The sequence below is a fragment of the Onychostoma macrolepis genome, chromosome 08 (assembly GCF_012432095.1).
Source record: "Onychostoma macrolepis isolate SWU-2019 chromosome 08, ASM1243209v1, whole genome shotgun sequence".
NCBI classification, from domain to species: Eukaryota; Metazoa; Chordata; class Actinopteri; order Cypriniformes; family Cyprinidae; genus Onychostoma; species Onychostoma macrolepis.
In genome coordinates, this window is record NC_081162.1 from 3,361,008 (window position 1) to 3,381,321 (window position 20,314).

Consider the following 20,314-nt stretch of genomic DNA (forward strand, 5'->3'; position numbering starts at 1 on the left):
TGCATGTTCACAATACTCTGAAGTTGGTTAATAGTCATATGACATGCAAGTAAACAAATCAATTTAATTTTATGATTTAATTACTTATTAGCTTTTCATTAAACTCACAAACCACAGTTTAAAAAAAAAACCTTGACGTAATGTAAAGTTTAATGCACTTCATGTTGTTAATAACAATGAACGGGATATGTTTTCTTTCTCTTTGTATTTTTATATCAATATGGTACACAATTATCCTATTTAAATCAATGGGATAAACAAGTAATCTAAAATAAATCAAAAAGTAGTCTTAAGTAGTCTGATAATCTTATGTTACCTAAAATGTGTAATGATTACGTTACTAACTACAATTTTTGTCATGTAATTTGTAATCAGTAATAGACTACAATTTGTAAGTATATATATAAACCTAAATCTATTATTATCAATTTTAGTAAACATAATGAATAATATAATGAATGCTAATTACATACTCAACTTGACTACTCAAAATATGCTATTTCATTTACCGTTTTTTTTTTTTTTTACATTTCTGTCACAATCTACCACAAAACGTCCTGCTCTGGAAGTTTGCAAAGACAAAACTAAAAATAACTTTTTTGTCCATATTCATAAGATGCTCTTTGACTCTCTTTCCTTCTCTTGACGCTTGCGTGACAGGGGCAGATATGGGCTCATGGCGTGGTAGCAGCTCTCTGGAGCAGGTACGGTCACATACCTGTGTTTTAGCCTGTCTGAAAAGTGTTTCTTTCAGCGCCTCCGACTCTACCGAGGTGCTAAAAATGTCTTTAATGTCATAGGGCTCCTCGCCAGCCTTATGGAACTCCAGGCCTTTGGGGAAACCAGCCAGAGGTTCCAGATCTAATAGACCTGCTTCCTCCTCAATACACCTGTACCGGGATAGGGAGGGGTGTGGAGAGGGGAGGGACCCTCAGTTAGCCCAACAACCGCAATCTAAATATTGGAACTGGATGCATTTGAGGAGCATGCAGTGGATGAAATGGTGGCAGAACATGAAAAATATAAGTGGTCATCACACTAGTGGACGAAAGCACAAAACAAATGGACATTCACGTTCAAGAACTCTATCCATCTCTCTGTCCATGCAGAATTGAACAAGATGCTGGGAAAAACGGAATAAGCCTCCCTTGCTCTTGAATAAAATATCCCACGGAATACTGATCATTGAAACATTTAGATGCCAGTGGCATTCCAGCAGAAATACTATTTAGGATGAGGACAGTGAAGGAGAGAACAGATATGCAATAGAACTGGACGCTTTAAATTTAAAAATTCCATTGAATTGCATGGGTGCAAAATTGCATGGATCGTTTTCTTTGTTTTGGCAAGCCAAAGTTTCAATGATTAAACAGACAGATGACTAGATGCTGATTAGTTGTGTTAGTTTAAGATGACTGGCAGACAATGAGGGATCACAGCAGCAAACATTATGGGAAACAATGAATGTCGATTCAACAACATCTAACAGCTAAAATGGGTCATATCGAGCAGTGATCCACAGACGCTCTGTTCCACAGTCTGGTGAGCTGCCTTGCTGTCTGCTTAGGGAACTTCTGAATTGATTTAGAACATTCAGCATATAGCAGGCAGAAATTCTGGGATTGCCTGCTTTATCAAAGATACGTATAGTTATGCCTTCAGAAACAGGCTTTTTTTTTTCTTTTTCAATGTAAGTGCACCTGTGCAGCTCACTGGGTTTTGGAACAGATCTGTAGTGTTGAATGCCCATTGTAATTCTGTTGCATGGTAATGATGTTATATACGATCAATTTTCGGTCTCTACAACTTCTGATCTTAAATAAACACTCAACCAAAACCGAATCCTTTTCGCTTTATAAAATGTAACTTTACAAGGTTATAAGTGAGCCAAAATAATTACTTGAAAGAAGTATCTCATGCCCACAAATGCTGCATTAATTTAATCAGAAATACAGCAAAAACTATTAAAAAATACAATTGTAATTAGTGCTGTCAAACGATTAATCACATCCAAAATAAAGGTTTTTGTTTACATAATATATAATGTGTACTGTGTATATTTATTATGTATATATAAATACAAACACATGCATGTATATATTTAAGAAAAATATGCTATGTTTATATATTAAATATAATAATATAAATATATAAATGTACATACATGTAAATATTTTCAAAATATATACTGTATGTATGTGTATTTATATATAAATATAGTATGCAAACAAAAACTTTTTTGGATAGGATTAATCGCTTGACAGCAAAAAAAAAAAAAAAAACCTGTGCTGCATATTTTTGTGGAAATAGTGATTCTTTAGTATTTTGATGGATTGAAGCTTAACAGAATTTATTTGAGAGAGAAATCTTTTGTAAGATTGTAAATGCCTTTACTGTCACTTTTGATCAATTTAATGCACCCTTGTTGAATAAAATTTATCACAGGAATAAATTATTATTATACATTTCATTTGATATCAATTCTAAATAATATGAATGAATTAATTTTAAAATACATGACAGTAGAAATGTTCTTTTAAATGGTAATAATTTATAATATTACTGTTTTACTGTATTTTTGATTGAAATGAATGCAGCCATGAGAGCATAAGAGACTTCTTTCAGCAACATTATTTTATTGTATTATTCATTATTGCTTGATTTAATTGGTTCTTCTTCTTTCTATTTTTATTTTATTTTACATGTTGCAGTAAAATGAATTGAAAACCGTGACTTTCACAAATAATAGAAAGGTAGGATTATAATTGTGTATCTTTTGCAAGTTTGAGTGTTCATTTAGGTGAGAGTTGGCCTGTTTAAGCTCTTCTCCAGTAAACAGACAGATGTGTTTGGCTGACCTGCGCGTGTGTTCGTAAGACATAGGCAGAGGGGTCGGCTCCTCGTCCTCGTCGTAGGTGCCCTGCACCATAGTGGCGGGAGAGGCCGTCTCGTCCTGTGACTTTTCTGTCAACGAGCCTTCCTCGTCTTCATCATCTCCCTCCATCTCCTCATCTTCCTCCTCCAGTTTTGAGGTGGTGTGAGCGTGACTCTGAGGCTGTTCCTCCTCCGTCAACTCTGACCTGTAATGCAAACAGTCGTCATTTAGTTTTACATATGACCATTTTCATCATTATTTTGATGCTTTGAATTCAACAGGCTGATTTTACTGCTGCACTTTTAACATCTGTATATGTAAACAACATCTGTTATTACTGGAGAAGCAAAAATACCAATTTGAATACCTGGATTTTGAATACTAAATGTATGCTGATTTGCAAACAGGAAAGGTCACAGAAAAAAAAAAAAAAAAATCAGCATTTTTGTCATGACAAATCCAAAATATGTTTTCAGATAATCAGAAATCAGATTTTTTTTTTTTCCAAGTAAATTTATATAATTTAATGATCCTTAGAAGTCACACTGGAAAACACAACCAAAATGCTTTTGAAAATGAATGAATGAAAATTAGTTTAAAGTTTAAAGCAGTTTAAATTCCACAAATTGTGCAGGTGGATTGTTTATATGACTACATAGTACACCATACTGTTTTATTTCAAAAATAAAAATACTTTTTTCCCCATGATGTGTCCCCTTTAAAATACTCAGTTCTTATAATGGCTTTTTTTTTTGTTTGTTTTTGATGAAAACAGTATCCCTAGCAGAAGGAAGGCTCCTGTCGTATGTCTTTTGTCTGCATTTCAGTGATTATTTTTCATATTCAAAGCTATCATTTTGTCTTTCCTATCCGAGTTTCAACCAACTTGGGAATTAAGGTCATTGCACACCGAGTCGAAAATTTTCATATGCATTTTTCGTATTTGTCATCCTTTTCTATCAAAAAGTTTGCTACGGTTACGAAAAAGCAGAAAACTGAACCTGGTCCGAATTTTTTAATGATGGACGACTTAATTAATGACCTTAAAACTTAAAAAAAACAAAAAAAACAACAACTTTCAACTTTAACAGGAACTAACACAAAACGCTTCCTCTCTGGAAACTCTGCACGAACAAAAATGTGGTTGCACATTTGATAAATTCCTTCACCAAATTTCTAATGACTGCTGGCGATGAGTTTTTATGTCCTTGGGCAATGGAGACAACTATGACATCTAACTAAATACCGGATAAAATAATAAGCTATTTTCACCCGGAGAGTCCATTGTGGTAATTCTCTCATCATAATCTGACTGCCAAATATCAGTTCTGCGCTGCTCTCTGGGTCGCCATCCATCATTTCGGACTGGGCAGTAATTCCCCTGCCTGGCTGGAGCTGGAAAACACAGATCCACGAATGACAAACACACCGATTTTGCAATTAATGACAGACGTTTCTTGCGAGCGTGGCGATGATGAATTGGCTAATTTCAGAGAGGCGAAACAGAGCGAGCTAGACAGGTCAGGAGCAATCATCATGGTTTGTCTCATTGCCATCGAGTTCCAGAGAAAACGGTTGTTCTGCAAAGTAGCTATCAGCACCGCGCCGTTTCACTACCTCTCTTTTTCCAAACGTTTCAGCTTATGACGTCATTGCGCACATGCACCCCTCCAAAGTCGCTCTGAAACGAACTTCTATTAAGGCAGACGAATGTCGAGCGGGAGGAGGAGGAGCAGGGGGGGACGTAAGGTGGGTGGTTAAGCTATGTGAGGTGTAGACTTACCAAAAACGAAAAAAAAAGAACAAGAAGAACTGCTTGTTTCCCATTTTCCATCATGCTTAAATATCCCATAATCAAATTTGCCCTGGCCTGAGAGAAAGTCCATGCCACGTGGGAGACAGCAGCGGTCCTGCCACAGACCTGTGCTTTGTCTCTCAGTCTAAACATGTCAGAGCGCTGTTTGCGTTAGCTGCGAGGAAGGGGGGCTCTGTCAATGCAGCGCACAGATAAATGTCTCAGTCTGAGGGTCCCCTGATAGGGCTAAACCTGCAGCCCCCTACAGACTGACAGTCAAACTCAGTCAGAGAGACCAGACGCATGCACTCTGAAACACTATTAACCCAGCTGCAGGGAAATCATGCCTCTCTATATAGTGAAGACCGGGAGAACAGATCACGTCTTTTTCCACTGCCATTCACGGAGGAAAGAAAGGAAGAGTACCTGGATTTCTCTTTCATAGCTCATTAGATTTGATGAAGCTCTTCATTTAAGTATCGACTTTGTTTCTCCTAACATTCCCTGGGAGTAAAAAATGTTGAGGTGCAGTGAAAGTATAAGGAGCCATTCTTTTAAAAAGTGTTTCTAGAATACGTATTTTCTCAGTTGTATCTCATTTGAGCATTAACTATGTCTTAAATGTTTCTCTGAAAATGCCTTGTACAGGAGAAATACAAATAGTTACTTTTTCACACAAGTTACTTTATTTTTAGGCTTTTAAAGTTGCCAAAACTTACAAACTTTTAAGTTACATTTATGGAGTAATGCAATTAGTTACTTTTTTATGGAGCAACGCAATATTGTAATGAACTACTTTTAAATTTAGATGAAAATATCTGAGTTTCTTTTTCAAATAAGTAATGCAAGTTACTTTGTTTTCCCATTTATTCACTGACACCTGTCCCATGTTGAGAGAAATTGGGATGGTGCAGAGGTTCTTCTTTCATCCTGAGGCTTATTAATTTCACCTTTGGTGTGAAAGGGCCTTTACAATTGCCAAAAATATAAGTTTTGTTTTCTTTTGTTAAAAATAAATAAGTAAGCCCAGCTCAGGTCACAAAAAGTAATGCAAAAAGTTACTTTTATGGAGTAACACAATATTGGATTACTTTTAAAAGTAACTTTCCCCAACACTGGTTGCCATTCAGCTTATATGGAGCGATGAAACGAATGTGGATGCTAGTATATCTTAGATAACTGACTTCTCAGTTATGTCTCATTCATGTTTAAGACATTATTGGGATAGCTTCTAAAAACTCAAGAAGAAGCACATGTGAGATTTAAATCTTTTTCACAGGAGAAAAACCTGAAAGGGAGGAGACTTTATTTTTTTTAATCTCATTGCTTTATAGGAGAAACAAATGAGATATGGCATTTTGTATTATTTCCTATGGAGTAGTAGAAAAAGAAAGAAAAAAAAAACATTCCACCATGAATCCAGACTGGCTGCACAAGAGTGACAGAAAGCGAGAGAGAAACGGGCAAACGTCATGAAATAAGACGCATGAGCGCATAGGGGAATGTTGCAGCTGCCTGTCCATTTGAAGCGGGTGTTTCTGTGAGGCTGATTTGCAGGGAGACAAAACAGAGCACTTATTTGAATTACAGATATTAAAATGCCAGGCCTGCTTGTACGAGTCAGGACAGGACTATTGATCCCAGATGGCAGTGTGAGGTTTCGGCCCATGCCAGAGCTTCCAAGTGATGAAGCAGAGGCATCGGGTCTCTGCTGGAGTGTGGAGGAACCGGCAAAATTGAGGAGGACCATTACGCGCCTAAACAAGAATGCATGTGTTCGGCCATGTATCTGTTCGTACGCATTTGTCTGTGTGAATCACCTAAACCAAACTCTGAAGCAACGTGAACCTGGCCACACACCGACAGTCGTGCTGACGGTTCATGAATTTGGCAGTAATGAGCTTTTGTTTGGTGTTTTCATAAGCTGATGGAATGTGCTCCCTGATGTGTATCTGGCTGTGCTTAATGCAGAACAGAACTCAACAAGGTGAAATGACTCATTGAGATGTCCCGTCCCTCTGCCGACTGAAGGCGAAGTCTGTAATGGGTGTCGCCACACAGACACACAAGCGCAGCTGGCCCAGCAGTAACACAGTCCTCCACTAGAGGACAGACTGTAACTTCAGGACTGAGCGTGTCTGACTCTGACAGGTTATGCGGTTTGTTGCCATAGCTTCAAAATATGTTCTGTGCATGTGTGTGTTGTGCGTGTGTGCGGGCTCGTACCTTTTCTCCGAGGAGCTACAGGCCTGGTTCAGCTCACTATTGGAGATGAAGTTCCTAATCTCTGAGAAATACGAGTCCTCCTTCTCATCCAAATGTGCATGATTGTCAGACTCAGAGTTCGGTGAGGAAATATTTGTTCCTAAATTCGAGAGGATCCCAGACTGCTGACTCACTACAATAAATAAGCAGAAAAATATATAACTTATTGGTAACACTTTAGAATAGGGAACACTTATTAACTATTAACTACGACTTTTCCCTCAATAAACTCCTAATTTGCTGCTTATTAATAGTTAGTAAGGTAGTTGTTAAGTTTAGGTATTGGGTAGGATTAGGGATGTAGAATAAGGTCATGTAGAATAAGGCATTAATATGTGCTTAATTACTACTAATAAATGGCTAATATTCTAGTAATATGCATGCTAATTAGCAACTAGTTAAGAGACCCTAAAATAAAGTGTTACCAAATTATTTACTAAACGTATTAAACAAGAAAGAGTGAGGGAGATATCTAAACAAATGCAACTGTACTTTATAAGGTTGCATCTGATCTTTTTATTTTTTTGCATTTATTCACTTATATACAAACCATTAACTACGACATTTGCCTCAATAAACTTATAATTTGCTGCTTATTAATAGTTATAAGGTAGTTGTTAAGTTTAGGTATTGGGTAGGTTTAGGGATGTCGAATATGGTCATGCAGAATATGTGCTTTAAAAGTACTAATAAACAGACAATATGTTAATAATAGGCATGCTGATAAGCAACTAAATAGTGAGAATCGGTCCCTACTAAAGTATTACCTTTATTATTTATTAACATCTGCACATTTATTTATTTATTTTGTTTGTTTATTTAAGGTATTTTTTAGCATTAATCACTTTCAAGTAAATAAATAAAAAAGACAATCATGAAAATAAAACAGTAATATAAATTTAGGTAAAATGTATAATTTATCTTAAATAAGTAAGTAAATAAATAAAAGCATCTTAGATTTGAGTTTCAAATGGAAATAGATTTAAATTATTAGAAATGATTTAGAACAAATTGAAACTGATTTTACCTGGAATATTCTCATGTTCATGTTTCTTTAAATGGCGGTCCAGATTGGTCTGTTGACCGAAGCAGCGATTGCAAAGGTGGCACTTGAAAGGCTTTTCCTTGTTGTGAATGTTACGAACATGTCGCTGGAGGTTGGAGGAGATGCTGAATGAACGGTCACAGTATTTACATCTATGCGGGAGAAAAGCACAAGTCAAATCAATTTTACATGAGGTTTCTATTGGGCTGAAACAATAATAAAAAGCTGACACAGACACCATTTTGGGGCTTGTATGCATGCACTAAATATTCGAAAAAATTGGGCACAATCCACATTTTAGTATAACTCTAATAAATCCTGTATTGTATTGTCACAATGCTTGGTAACACTGACCCCACCAAGAGGCTGACAAAGGTAATGCAAACAGCTTTGAAGGTATGTTGACCAGTGTAAGATATCGAAGTTAACTATTTTCTTCTCACAGAAAGCTCTTATTTCATTTTTGCATGAAAACAAGCACCCCCTTGTGTCCTTTTATGGTGCATTGTTTTGCCATTATGATTTTCCTTCAAGCAAGCCAAAGAAATGTTCTTTGTGGTCTTGTAAACAAGATTTTTGATTTGATTTTGGAATTTTAATATATATTTTCTTCAATATGAGATATAAGATGTCCTCTGTGTGCTAGCGTGTCTCAACAGTCACGGTTCGGCTCTCTGTAGCTCACTTGTTCGCAATGTCAGATCAGCCAGAATAGGCAGGAGAACATCAATTTAATGTGCTGATAAACAAACATCGCAGCAAGGCAGTGTCAGGAGTTCGCCGGACAGTGCCTCCTTTGTTGGGTGGCCGGTGTGGCTTAGACTCCCTCGGTCGCTGCAAAGTTGACTTTCAGGGCTAATTGCTTTGGGAAAATCGCTCGTCATCAAGTGCTCAGAATCAAGATCCAAGCCCCTTTTTATGTTCCAGTTTATTTTGCGAGCAAATGTGTGTGCGCTTCTGCACGGCCCCCGATTTTCCAGACTTGGCACATCACGGTTCATAGAGAATGGTAAAACGCCAAGACAACGTTCCTTTTTTTTTTTTTATAAAGTCAGTCTTTTCTACCCCCCATTTTGTTTATTTTCATTACTTGGTCCAGAGGGACTTTAAATTACTTCATCATCTCAGTTCTTTTTTCCTCTGTTACAACGACTGTACATGAAGCGTTACAATCCGAATGGGGTCTTTCAATGGTCAGACCTACTGGGCCAATTTCGCTGCATAGAGTAGCTGATAGCATCTACAGCAGGCAAATAACCTACTACAATGAAGCCTGAAGCCGGCCCGCTCTGATATTGGCCTGACTCGGCCCTTTTTTGCTGAAAGTAAGATGGGGAGATGCTGATGATGTCTGCTATTTGTTAGGGTAAATTGTTTCTAAATGAGCTAATCAGGGGATTGTTGTGAAGGAGCCAAGCATGTAGCGCTCGTGTCCCACGGGAGGCTCTCTATCTCGTTGAGTGTGTTCACAGGGCTCTATGGTAGATTTGTAGAACTCAAAGAGGGGTTTGATTCCACCTGACCCTTTTTGTACACAAAGAAAAACTCGTGTGAAACTGATACACATGTTACAGAACTACCAAATGTTTTTTTTTTTTTTCAGTAGAATGCAATAAAATAAACTACATTTGTACACTTTCTGAAGAAAAAGTGATGCTAGAGTGTTCACATTGCTATGTTTTAGGGTGTTTTTATGTGTTTTACACTGCAGGTTCTGGGTAGTTGCTATGTGGTTGCTTGCTTCCTTTCATCTTATCATCTGCTAAGCAAAAATCATATATATGTAATAACACACCTCAACAAGCGGCAAAATGTGAGGTAAAATTAATGTCTGTTGCATGTCAAATTTTATTGCCTATGGTCAAGGGTTTGCTGAAATCCCTAACTCTGAAGCACCACTATTAAGAGATTTTCCCTCATAAATGACTGTTTTCACTTATATTTGTTCAGAAAGTGGACTGTTAAGAAGCCTTTGGCAGTAAACGTCTTTCTTGTCTTACATCTTAGTCATGCCTGGGTCAAAATATCACTTAAAACTTTGAAAACCCCCCATTTCCAAAGTGCCCTCATCACCCTCATAGAGGACTTTCCACAGCTGGTTAGAAGCCAAATCAATGATAATTAAGCCGTTCTATAAACAGAGCATGGATGTCTCCAGGGTGCTATTACCAGCCAACATTGTCCAGAGCTTGCTCTACCTCCAAAACATCTGCGCAGACAGAATCAATCTTCTTTCTTTTTTGATTGCGCTGCCTCTAATGTCTCATGTCTTTCATTGTTTCTATGTTATATTTCTCAGAATCAGCAACGCTTGTATTGCAAATCAATACGTACGAATATATCTCTCGTGCTGATCACATAACTTAAAAACTGTCCGTGTGTGTTTTTGCATCTACTTGTATATCAGTCTGGGAATGTCAAGCATGAGTAAAATCTATTCAAAAAAAGCATGTAAGACTCAAGCGGTAATTAACCTTTGGATTACGGAGTGATGTGGAATGGTTGGATTTTTGGCTATATTGTTTGTGTTGGATGACTATGTGGCCTCGCACCAAAAACCATGTAAAGTTACTTGAATGTATGCGTATGTGGTGGAAAAAGTCAAGTTCTGTTCCAAAACCTAATTAGCTGACTACATCATAGACACATTTCCAATACAAGTGCAATTCTAATTCTAGTAATAATTAGCGAATTATTTGCTGTCTACTTTTATGCATAGTTAAGTATTGTGTCATTAGCTTAGTAACATGCTAATGTCAAACTACTGGAATAAATTGTGAGGTAAGTCTCAAGGTACAAAGCTTGAGAATTTCAATACTGTATTTGTGTGTGTGTGTGTGAGAGAGAGCGAAAGAGTGTAGGTCTAAGAGTGGCTTACCTGTAGGGTTGTTCTCCTGTGTGTGTTCGTAAGTGCCTTGTAAGATTAGCTGACCTGGGAAAGATTTTCCCACAGTACCTGCAAAGGATGAAAACTAGACTTTGATACAGTCGTCCAGCATTGTTACAACTCCCATATTCAGAGGGTTGTAAATCATTGTCTCGGCATAGTCAATGTCAATTTTAGATGAATAATAAAACAAAAGCAGAGTATTGATAACTTTATTTCTATTCATTTTATTTCTCTCTTAGGTGTGTATTAGTGTGTTGATGTATACCTCTAAATATGATGATATGTTAGAAATGATTTAAATAAAGCTGCAGAGTTAAAGGAATCCTGTAAGGATGTGTTTACTCGTTTCATGAGCGGCGCTCACCTGCAGGTGTATCGCTCCTTGCCTTTGCGTAAGATAGCATCGGAGAGAGAGGGAGGCGGGGAGCGGAAGTTAAAAAGGTGGTGTGAGGAGTGCTGGAGGGAATTGGGAGCATCCAGTTTCAGAGCGCTAAAGCTTTCCAACTTCTCAGTCATGTTTTCCATCGCAGACACCTGAGGAGAGAACATGAGGCGAGTTCAGAGAGGAATACTCTGTGTTTGATGCACAGCTCAGGGGCTCATTTAATCAGAAACTTCTCTTGAATTGATTTTGTGTGAGATTAGGGGCCATCTGGGAGTAAGAAACTTTTTTTATTTTTTTTTATTTGTTTAGGGCAGAGGCATGAAGAACAAAATAACAGCAGTGGTGAGGAACTCTGACAGAGAGCCTGGGAGTTTGCATCATAACCAGACAGGATGGAAAGCTGGAGGAAGTTATATATCAGAAGGTCGAGTCTTGATTGTGCTGTTCAAGAGTGACCTCCCTAACCTATGGCACGTTGGCAGCCACTCGAGCAGCCCCTCGGGAGCCCCCGGCTCCTACTTTGTTCCCAACAAATCTCAGAGAGAAGCGTCTGAATGAGCCATTCACCTCCATGAGCGGTAACCATACAATGCAGTTTAAGATACCCCTCGCTGATAGTACTTCCCCTGCTGCAGAACAAAGGGTTTGCTATGCGGCTCTATGGCCAAAAACAGCTTACATCCTTCCTACTTTTGGATATGGATAAACACAGAGACAGACAGTGTGTTTTAATATATTTACACATGTCTCGATATCACCTTGATTCTCTTAGTGTTTTAGTTTAGAATATTAACAGGCAATGGTGCTATTGCTATTGATAATGCATATACCTTTAAATAACCACGATCGCATATTTGATCTTCATTTGCTTTAAGACAAATATATAGTCAACATAATGTACATAAAAAATGACTATGGAATAAATGCAATAGGATAGCATTAAAGATGGATCAATGAATGAATGGATAGATAGATAGATAGATAGATAGATAGATAGATAGATAGATAGATAGATAGATAGATAGATAGATAGATTGATCTTTATACCACTCGTAGGAGTCAAAATAGAGACATTTGATTAAATAGGGGGTTGCTTAAAAGAGAAAAGGAAAGAGCGAGAGATTTGGGGGAGGTAGGTCAGCATTGATGGAGGCCAGATTTACAGGTCAGATAAGACAGTTCCCAACAAGAGAGGCCATTCTATTACACACAAACACAGGAAGTCCCTGATCGACATGCAGACATTATCTAGGCAGCCAGAGCAAGAAAGAAATGCTAGGAAGTTATTAGCGGTGGGACTCAATGGAGAACTTCCCAGAGACAATGGTCTACTCCGAAAGTATGTGGCATAATTTGTTTCAATTCAAAAGGCCATTATTAATAATATTTTCATTATTGTTGTCACCGTTCAAAGGTGGGAAAGGTTTAAAATACTAACGCAAACAATGGGGGTTGTTTTTCTAAGCAAAAGATAAAGAATTTTGAATGCACAGCATGACAGAAAACAGGCAATACCTCTTTCGAGATTATCTTTATGATGAAAATAATCTAATGAAAATAAATACCATCAGAAGTCAGAACTTTTTTAAAACATCAAGGCTCCCCTTGAACCAAAACAGACCTGAGGTGGAGGACACTGGGAATGTACTTTCAGTGTCTTGCCATGCTCTGCTGTGCTTGAATGGAATGACAAGCACAACCTTTACCAATGTACAAGAGTAAGTAAAGCAAATGCATGTAAAGAATACCTGAGGATGGAAGAGTAGTGGTGCTGGCCTCAGGTACTTCTCCTTTAGAGCTCCTACTGGGTCTATTAGCTTCCTCTTCTCCACCCTGCTGGACAACAGCACCAAGGGTTACGTACGAACGAAGGTTGATTGCAAACCTACTGGGTACCAATACTTTGTCTAATTTCAACATATCACCAGCTACTGCGTTGAACTGTTTTTCAAAGTACCTACTTATTGAAATACCTGTAGATGGGGTCCATGAAGAATGGCGAGGGCTTGGCGTAGTGGAGCGACGGCTGCTGCTGGGGAGGAGGTGGCTGGGGAAGGGAAGCTTGCGGCTGAGGCATCTGGGGCTGGTGCAAGTTCTGGGACTGACTTAGTGCTGGGTGTTCATCTTTAGCTGCTTTGCAGTTTGCGCCATAGGCGTGATTCTTGCGCTGTTCGTGTGTGCCACCATTCTGGTTAGCTCGGCTTCGACTGCCTATGCTGAGGTCCAGAGGTTGCTCCTCGCCAGGGGTCAAGGGGGTGTTGGATGGCAAGGCTGGCTTGCTGGGGGGCGGAGGAAGAGGTTTGATCTCCTTGGGTTTGGTGGTTAGGTCAAAAGGTGAATCCGCACCAGTGGCTGTAGGTAATTTCTGTATGTGCTCACGAGGGGACTTAGGCTCAGGTTTGAAGAACATGCCAGGATTGAGTGCTCTGTCTGTGAATGGGTACAAGGAATGTGGGAAGTTGGGCAGAAACTGGAAAGGGAACATGGAATGGTAGTTTAAGGAGCCCATCTTCTTCTCCTGCAAGCCCATGAAGCCTGGGCCAAAATACTTTTCTGCAATGGAGGCAATGGCTTTAATGGAGTCAGTGGTGGCCCCGGAGGGTGGAAGTGCTTGCTCCTCTGGCGGTGGGAAAAAGGAATGCTGGGAGGAGAGGAAAGGACGCTCGCAAGGGAGGTTCCCTGAACTGGAGACAGATACCGAACTGCTGCTCACTTCGTCCTGCTTGCTCTCCTGCACTGGTTTCCTCCTGCTCTTCTCCCGTTCACTTTCTGCCTCACTTTCTAGATCTGAGCCAGACACGGTGCCAGTGGTGGTGTCTAGATCTGTGCCGCTAGACGTGTTAACATCTTCCAAGTCACTACCATCAGACATGTCATTCATCTTCACTTTATTCTTGTTGTCGTGGAACGACAAGTCCAGTTTGGACTCTCGATTCTCCTCTGACTGGCTGCTGAGACCGCTCCCTACATTGCCATTGCTGTTGTTCATGGATGGGATGGCAGAAAGAGTAGGAGCATCAAGAGGAGTCAGCTTCCCATCTTGACAGTTACTAATTGGGCTCTTGAGCAGTGGACTAGGAGGTAACAATGGCGGTCTAGGATATAGCGATGGGGGAAAGATGCCTGGGAAGCCATGGGAAAGGGCTGGGAATGCAGGGGGTGCTGGGGAAAAGGGCAAACCTGCATGATGCGGCCTGGATGGGAAGTAATCCCCGAAGCCAAGTCCACTATGGTTCAAGCCAGGATGAGACTTGGACTTGCCTAAAATGTGACTGGATGTCATTGGTATGCCCGGTGTGAATATGCCTCCGGGATTATAATGGTTCTTGCCCTCGCAAAAGCGCCGATGCTTGTTGAGGGAGGAGGTAGTGCTGAACATTTGCCCACAGTCTTTACACTTGATCTGGGTGCGGCAGTCTGCATGCATCCGTTTGTGACGGCACAGGTTAGAGAACTGGGTATACGATTTGTGACACACCTCACCTGGGAGAACACACATGACTGGTTAATTCTATTAACATACTGTTTTCATTTGGTGTTCATTCATTCAATAGCAGTGATAATCCGGCAGCTGATTCGATCAACCAATAAACTGTGCATGCTGTTTATTATGTTCAACAAACATGGCACTGTCTACATCAGGGGTTGCCAACCCTGCTCCTAGAGGGCTACCTTCCTGTAGAGTTGAACTCCAACCCTAATCAAACACATGTGAAGCAAGTAATCAAGGTGTTTGGATTACTCGAAAATTACAGGCAGGTGTGTTGGAGAAGAGCTGAAACTGAAGTCTGCAGGAAGGTGGACCTCCAGGAGCATGGCTGAACTCTGCTCTGTTTTGAAGGTGAGATAAAAATGCTACACACGGCAATGTTATATGGTAAAAAAAATGATCAATTAGCATATGAATATAACTCGTTGATGAGATTCTTCATTAATAGTAGAGCTATTTCAGCTAATTTTGTATACATACAAACACATGTACACTGGTACAGCATACATGCATTTGGACATTGGACGGTAACACACAGGACATTGTGAAGCCAAGCAAAAAGAAGATGGTGTTCTCTCAGTGTTGGTAAGAGGGCAGCTAAGACACGGCAGATACATTTATCTCTAAACATTAAATCTGCCTTGGCCATATACAAGCCTAATGGGCCCTCAAAAGAAAATGCAGTTACAAAAAACAGAAGAAGGGTAAAATGGAGTAATTAAGAGAGCAAAAAAGAAAGCACTAAAGAAAAGCGCAACAAATGTAGAATAAAACAAAGAATGGCTCTAGAATTTCATTTAGTTTCTCTGACCTATAAAACAACAGCTGTCACAATCTTGGGGTGGAGCTAGCCGGGAGGTCTTTGGACACTGGTAATTGTATCTGAGGCTTAGACAAGACTGCTCAGACTTACAGATGAAAGGCTTGACACTGCTGTGTATGTGCTTGTGCTGCTTGAGGCCCGAGGAGGTGGCAAAGGTCTTGCCACACTCAGGGCAGGTGTGGGCTCGGGCACCGACGTGCTGAGAGCGGATGTGGCGCTGGAGGTTGCTGGGGTCTGTGAACACCTGAGGAACCCGCAGAAATATGCCAACTTAGTGAAAAGGTGTAAACATAGCATGATGTAAAGGCAATTACTTGGAGATGAAAATTAATTGTAGTGGTATATTTTTAAAATTGCAGTACACGGGTAGTTGACATGCAAAATGTTTGGAAAGTTGACACGTCCTGTGGTGTGACATCCGTCAAACAGTATTTTAAGCAAAATTTTACTAATTCTTCTGATAATTATTCTGCAGTTTTCATGACCTCATATTAATCAAGAGACTACAGGAATGTTTGTACTTTTTAAAAATTCATTTGTCACACTGCAGGACATTTTAAAACAAACTGCTGAATGTAAAAGGTTTTTCATTTTCATCAACTATATATTAGTCCAGGGGCACTTTATGTTTCAACTTCCCACATGCAATCTAATTAATGCTTTTAAATGTTTAAGTGGTTGCAGTAAGTCACCATAACCTACCTTATCACAGTTTTCACACTCAAAGCGCTTGCCACTGTCATGTGACATCTGATGGCGAATGAGGTTGGATTTCCAGTTGAAAGCTTTGGGGCACTGGTCACACTTATACTCTCTCTCCTCTGTGTGTACGATCATATGCTGCCCGAGACTAAGAATACATAAGAACACCATAAATATTTTCTGTGTGACCACCATGTAGGCCGGTGTTTGTGGCAAGGCTGTATATCATAGGGGGGGAAAAAACAATGCTAAATGCAAATAATATAACGAATCCTATAGCCATATACTGTTAGAATACCAAAATAAATAGACTTGTGTTTTAAATGGGTGGACTATATATTTTTTTTAAAGGCTGCACATTCAAACTTTTTTCAAAATCATCTGTCACTTGGTAGCCAAAATAGGCAGATGCCAAATATGGTTTGCAGCAAGCTTTTCCTTTGCATTCTGTGTCATGTTAATAATTTTTCATAATGTTTAGCTATGTGGCTCATTGTAATTTTAGCAAATTTCAATGTTTGATTTTAAAGGCATTTTTGTTTATTTATGTAACATAAACATATTTATCATGCACATGTTTATTGCACACACACATTTAACATGCACATGTGCAATAAACAATTTTGGTTCTGTGTTGGGTCACTGGTACAATGTAAAATCTGGGTCTTACAGCAAAACCAGATCAGAACCAAGACAAATAAAAATGAAAAAGCATAGTATTAGAACAAAACTGATCATTGATTTTTGTTTCTTTTTCATTTACCTTTTTGTTTTACATTATAACAGCTAGGGGTTCACTAAAGCTCAGCGGGTAATTAGAAGTTGTGCGGTGTGGTGGAGTGTGCTGACCTGTACTCGCTAGGGAAGATTTTTTCACAGTCTTTGCACTCGTGCACCGGCTCATCGCTGTCTTCGCGCTCCTGTTTGAAGTCTTCGCTTAGTGAGTCAAAGATAGAGTTGCTGCTACTGCAGGAGTATTTCTGATGCCGCCGTAACTCCAGCTTTGATGTGAAGAGCTCATCACAGTGTTCACAGCGATACATCTGCTCATCTGTGGGGACGGCATCACACAGTTGCTCAACGATAATAATAACAAGGTAGTTTTCAATTATGAAAGGTTCGGTCTCCAGAATAAGACATCACATTGTATTTGGACACTTATTTAGAAATGTCTGAATTGCATTACATTAGATGACAAAATATCAAGTGTCATTTACTTTAAAAAGAAAACACACTTTTCCATCATGACATTTCATAAAAAGAGGTTTTAAATGATATAACAATAGATATACTGTTCAAATTGAAAACAAAAATATTTTGGCACTTTCTGGTTGTAAAATGTTAGTGGAACATGTCAAAAGTTAATGTGATGAATTGCACCTGTGGTTATTCTATAGGACACCTGTGTGAACTGTGAGAAATGACTTCATACATTCACTAAAAATCACCGAAACACAGCTGCTTTTAGTTCATTTTAAGTTCATTTTAAGACGAGCTCCAGCAGCATTTGTTTGCAGACGCCACGTGGTTTGATATACATCAATAATGTAATGAAATTCGGATGATTTTAAGACTAGCTTAGGTGTTCAAATACTTTTATATATATATAATGCACACCTTAAAAAAATACATGTAATTTTGGTAGTAACATTGTTTGCATTGAGCATAAGCCAGCAATCGAGCATAAAGAGCTATCTGAAACAACAAACACAAATATTAAAGATTAATATAAAAACTTTAAAACCTTGAAAATTATACGAACATTAACCTTTAAAAGATAAAAGCTAAAAATGTCACTGTTTTTGACTTGCTTTAGACTGAAAATCTGTCTTTGGAGTAATTGTTCATATGACCCGGAGTTAAATGACTAAAAACGTGGCTGTTTTATCCTATTACTGATATCCTGACACAAAAGCCAAGTTCACAGATAACCCTAGAGTCATGGAAAGGCAAGGAAACTCTAAGGTCTGATGCATTAGCTATCATCATCCTCAAATTAAACTCATTGATAACTCTGATATACTCCATGCACTGCCCAGATCAGGCCAAGGCGGATGAGTTTCATTATTCTTTGACTCAATGTTTTGAAAGCAAAGGCCATGAAAAGCTCGCACCGATGCCGTGTTATCTAGGATTACACCATATATTCTGTTCTGCTTTTCAATTCATTACCGCGACACGTATTGACAGAACACACTCCACAGCAATGCTCATAGACTTCCTGCAAAATAACCGAGCGTTTGGAATAAAATGCCCTTGTGACCTCAAAGAGGCCTTCATGGGGAAAACTAAAGTCAAGAAAAAGTTTCTGTGCTGATTTTTTTTTTTTTTTTTGAGCCATAAAAAGAATTCGAGACATTATCTCTCCGTCCCATCGGTAGCACTAACGACAAAGGCAGGAATGTTGGGAAAAACGACAGGGAATGGGAAACTAATAGCTCTTGGAGAGACGTAGGGGGAACACAATTATGTGCAGTTTAGCGGCTAATCTGTGAGCATGGGTGAGGTCCCTGGAGACTCCTCGAGCTCCACTCCAAATTCCACCACCGATAAGCCATGAGAAGGAGGTAGATGTAGAGAGCTCTCATTCTGTCTGTGTATCTGTTCGTCTCTCTCAGTCTTCGTTGACCATGTTCATTCTACTCTACGTTTCTTCTCTTTTGTTCTCTGAATTGATCTGTCTGAGCTGAGCCTGGCTTGCATCTTTTGGCGTCCCTGTCTCCCTTTTCTCTCGGAGAGCTTTCTTCTTGGCTTTTTGGCAGCGAGATCTGAGACACATCTCTATCAGATAAAACCTTTTGCATGTGTTGGAGAGCGACTGCTGCGCTGTGACACACTTCAGTGCTTTTGCAATTTTCTAGTCTGTATCAACTACTCTGAGCTTCAATTCCAAAATTACCAGATCACTTGGAAACAAAAACGATTTGGAAGATTGCGAGTGATGTGTTTTAATGGAAAGGAAACTACAAGTGACCACTGATGCTTTTAAAGAAAACGTTCAAAATCATTTAGAAATTTTAGTAGACAAAAGTACTGTATATTTTATATCTATGTAAAAATGAGTTATGTTTTATTATTATTATTGCATTTTATATATGTATATATATAAATGCAATAAACCACACAAAAACTAGACGTGCAGAAAAAATCTATAGGGCTCCCATTTCATTCTCAAATTCGCCAATACTAGTTAATTTGCCTCTGGGTTGAAATGTACTTTAATATTTTCTTCATCGTCCGACCTAATAAGACGACAAGCACAGGCCACATATAGCATCTCACTAACTGTTGGCAGAGGTGAATGAGTGTGGTCTGTGTGAGTTTGTTTAAAAGAGTGCCTAATGACTTGCATTAATCTCACCTTCCAGGTTCGGTGCCATTGAGCCCTCGGGGAAAACTCCGTCCTTCATGTAAACCAGTAACTCCTCCCCTATTTCAATATCTCTAATAGCTTTATAATAGATCTGCAAAAAGAGAAGAAAAACGCATTAGCATTTTAAACCACAAATAAAAAGGCCTCAAATTATTATTATTATTATTATTATTATTATTATTATTATTATTATTATCATCATCCGTGGTTTTCAGAGACGTGAAGCTTTATTTTGAACATAGCAAATTTAAAAGCAATAATATTAATTTGTTGTAATACGGACAAAAAAACAAAACAAAAACAAAAACAAAAAAGCAAACAATCACAAAGCAGAGGATAAACAGATAATGCAGTAATTATTAAACACAAAGCGCATCTGAAATCGCGCCTGCTTCATTCAATGATTTGCTTGCCGAAGGCCAACAAGAAATACATGAAAACTCACACACACACAAACAAAATAAACGAGCGCTTCACATGCAATAAAAACATGTGAAATTAAAGACACCAATAATAAAGTAATACAAATAGAATGTGTATTTTATTAAAAACAATGGTAATCGTAATCCGATGTGTTTGATGTCTTGATGTGTTTTCGTTTATAATAGGCCTATAATACATCAAATATAACACACGCACGCAAACAAAGTGTTAGTTGTTTTTAAAATGCA

At 38.7% G+C, this 20,314-nt stretch overlaps 1 protein-coding gene across 12 annotated transcripts in view; it reads right to left on the reverse strand.

Annotated features, from left to right (window-relative positions):
- prdm16 (PR domain containing 16) overlaps positions 1–20,314 on the reverse strand; it is a 241,007-nt gene that overhangs the window by 4,243 nt on the left and 216,450 nt on the right. For 4 of the 12 annotated variants that reach the window (XM_058785345.1, XM_058785349.1, XM_058785350.1 and 1 more), the window contains 12 exons: positions 19,632–19,734; positions 17,120–17,321; positions 16,271–16,418; positions 15,557–15,812; positions 13,217–14,738; positions 13,004–13,091; positions 11,235–11,404; positions 10,859–10,936; positions 7,963–8,132; positions 6,897–7,068; positions 2,859–3,080; positions 719–890 (listed from right to left, as the gene is read on the reverse strand). In XM_058785345.1, the coding sequence (XP_058641328.1) occupies positions 719–890; positions 2,859–3,080; positions 6,897–7,068; positions 7,963–8,132; positions 10,859–10,936; positions 11,235–11,404; positions 13,004–13,091; positions 13,217–14,738; positions 15,557–15,812; positions 16,271–16,418; positions 17,120–17,321; positions 19,632–19,734 (3,303 nt within the window). Of the gene's footprint in view, positions 1–718; positions 891–2,858; positions 3,081–6,896; positions 7,069–7,962; positions 8,133–10,858; positions 10,937–11,234; positions 11,405–13,003; positions 13,092–13,216; positions 14,757–15,556; positions 15,813–16,270; positions 16,419–17,119; positions 17,322–19,631; positions 19,735–20,314 lie in introns of all 12 variants that reach the window. The other 8 variants (XM_058785357.1, XM_058785354.1, XM_058785353.1 and 5 more) reach the window with 8 other exon arrangements.